The sequence below is a fragment of the Centruroides sculpturatus genome, unplaced genomic scaffold (assembly GCF_000671375.1).
Source record: "Centruroides sculpturatus isolate CEXI.00-Female unplaced genomic scaffold, Cexi_2.0 scaffold137, whole genome shotgun sequence".
In the NCBI taxonomy this organism is placed as follows: Eukaryota; Metazoa; Arthropoda; class Arachnida; order Scorpiones; family Buthidae; genus Centruroides; species Centruroides sculpturatus.
Window position 1 is genome coordinate 460,723 of NW_019384453.1, and position 3,004 is coordinate 463,726.

At 31.7% G+C, this 3,004-nt stretch overlaps 1 protein-coding gene across 1 annotated transcript; it reads left to right on the forward strand.

Annotated features, from left to right (window-relative positions):
• The first annotated feature begins 262 nt into the window (after nucleotides 1–262).
• On the forward strand, nucleotides 263–2,622 carry LOC111620599 (prickle-like protein 1). Its single transcript, XM_023362560.1, has 4 exons — nucleotides 263–307; nucleotides 1,742–1,829; nucleotides 1,902–2,082; nucleotides 2,161–2,622. Exons 3-4 carry the CDS (start codon nucleotides 1,981–1,983, stop codon nucleotides 2,590–2,592), a joined length of 534 nt encoding a protein of 177 aa, XP_023218328.1. The 5' UTR covers nucleotides 263–307; nucleotides 1,742–1,829; nucleotides 1,902–1,980; the 3' UTR covers nucleotides 2,593–2,622.
• Nucleotides 2,623–3,004: the final 382 nt, after the last annotated feature.

Consider the following 3,004-nt stretch of genomic DNA (forward strand, 5'->3'; position numbering starts at 1 on the left):
TTCCGTTTCCTATGAGCATTAAGAGGGCCTTTAAATAAAGTTCAATTGTGGAACTGACCGGATTTGGCGTGGAAAATATCTTAATCTACGCGGAAAAAGTAAAAATAAAATAAATATAGGCCTATATATATATCGTAAAAGTTTATGCACGCGCTTGTTATGTCACGATGATTTCATCGGCTGCAACAATAATTATCTTATATTGTTTTGTAAGAGAAGAAAAAAACGTTAGTATCGTTTTAACATTCAATAAAAGATCATGCAGACAAGAGACGAAAGAATTTCGGAAAGTTATCAAGTTATCAAGGTTTTTCTTTTTTTAGCAATTCTAAACAAATTATATTGATCGATAGTTTTATGACTTTCTTGACGATCGTATAGGTCAGTGGCGCGTTATCCTATGGGCAGAAAGGGCAATTTCCTGAGGTCCCTACCAGTAGAGAGCTCAAAACCAATCTTTTATAAGAAAATGTTATCACAGAAGTCAATACTGTACGTGGGGTCCCTAATTCATATTTGCTTGGGGTTCCCATAAAGCTATAACGCGCTACTGGTACAGGCCCAATACGATCTGCTTATTTTAAACCGTTGTTTTAAAAACACTACTCAACAAATGTTTTATTTATTTAAAAAAATTTTTATTATATTCATGAAAATTTTATTTTATTTTCATTCGTATCACCTTCAATTCTTCCTGAAATATTTTGAAACACATCGAAATTAAAAGCCGCTATAATTTATCTTCGGTTCTTACATTAATTAGCTTTTCTTCTTTTAATTCTTCGTCCATTGGACATTAACAGCGTATTTTTTCTGTGGCCACAATGAGGGTAACGCCTCGCTTATCTCAAACGAAATTCACTTAACTTTGTTTCATGTCAGATTTTTGTGATAGATGATTTTTTTTATTGGTCAAGGCTTCGTTGCTCGATTACACTAGCCGACTCAACAGACTTGTGTAACTCATATACAGTACTGTAAATCATATTGTACTGAATCCTCATTAACTTGTAAGATCGTTATTGTGCGCTATTCAATTATCGTAACTAAAATGCTTGTTTTTATAATATAATGCTATTGTGTTTTTCGTTATGAATAATTACAAAATATTAGAAATTAACATTTGTAAATAGAAAAGAATCATTATAACTATCTCATTCACAAATTACTGGAGTAATCAAGTAAAAATAAAAACAAAACCTTTAATAACCAGTAACAGAACATATAGCGATAGAACATGGTTATAGAAGAGGCCTGGTACGAAGTTTAGCCCGCACATACTCCAACCATCTTGCCGCATACAACGTTCCCAACACCCAGACTACTACTAGCAGAAGTCAACAATGCATCTCAGGGCAAACATTCGGGCAAAGTTAATCTATATTAATTTCATCTCATACACTATGTCTATCTTAAAAATGTATATGTGTGACATGGTCGCACTTTTACGATTTTTAGCCTATCTAACGTATGAATTTGGCATATGTTGTGAGATATTCGAAATTTTTAACATTCGAACATTATCGTTCTTACATTACAGTTTGGAATTCTGTTTCGTTAAAAAAAACCTGAGGCAGACCTTGGTGAAGGCCGAAAACATTCGTAATTTGTCGTTAAGGTTCTGTTACTGGTTATTAAAGGTTTTTGTTTTTATTTTCATTAAAAAACAATCATTTCTTTTGACGTTCGAAAATCATTTTGTGGGTTTTTAAGTCTTTTTTTCTTGTATTTTTTCGTCAAGAAGGACTCACTAACCGTAGAAATAGACGAAGGACAACCGTGTCTAAGTGCAAGAGTCAATGCCCGGGTTATAAATCTCACGTTTGGAGGTAGACATTCGAAATATATAAGTGAATAACGATTAAATATGCCACGATAATTTAACTTTGTTTTCCTGTTAGAGCTATCTGCGATCATTGTAAATGCGTGCGTGAATGCCACGAAATTCGTCGCGATGGCGCGTTTAACGCCCGAGCTTGGATGGGACTTAAGGATCAACTCGAACAAAACGGAGTAGAAGATAAACGGACTGCCGTAGAGGAAGGATATTCGTGGGTACCACCAGACTTAGCTCCAGACAAAGTAAGAAATTATGGTACAAAGACAATTCGACTGAAGTTACAGACTTGTCATCTCGATTATTGGTTTTCGTATTTTCAGATTCAATCGTACTTCGCGCGGATTCCTTCCGGAAAAGTACCTAAATCTGGAACTCCCGGTGGAAAAACTCGTGAAAAACAACTAATTATAAAACTTCCCGATAAACACTTTTCTATGAAAATCTGCAAATTTTTAAAGAAGGTGTATCAACAGCTTTGTATAGACTTTATTAACGAACACGATAAAACAGCAATGGATATCGCTTATGTCAAAAGTGCTATGGAACGTACAGTACTGTACTTCTGTAAAGATGCAAACAAATGTAACGACGACGTATACAAACTCACATTAACGTATACATTTTTTACACGTGAAATAAATAAACAGTTTATCAGAAAAAGAAAATCAAAAGATTATTTAAAAATAAAAATGAAGTTTGGCATAGGTATAGTAAGAAAAAGTCATGGCTTTGACTACTTTTGTCAACTTTAATTAATTTTTTTTTTGCCTATTGTTTATTTATTTTTATTAATTCTCTAAAATGTCAAAAAAATATGTATAAATTCATAAATGTAAAAAAGAGTTTTGAATATTTAATGTTTTACAAATGTTTTTGTGAAATAAAAAAATTATATTAAAATTTGTAAATAATTTTAAAGATATTAATCATAATACAGATTGTATTAAAACTTTTATAATGAAGTTTATGCAAAACACATATAAGCCATATAAAACCTAAAATTGTTTTAATGCAATTTTCACTTCAGCTTTAAAAATTATCAAATTAAAGATGAAAATGATCTAATCCATCTTCATCACAACTTATTTGTTTGATGGAACCAAAATGTCCAATCTCACCATAAACAGAATATATATTTTTAATAATTATCTATTTATATCCAAT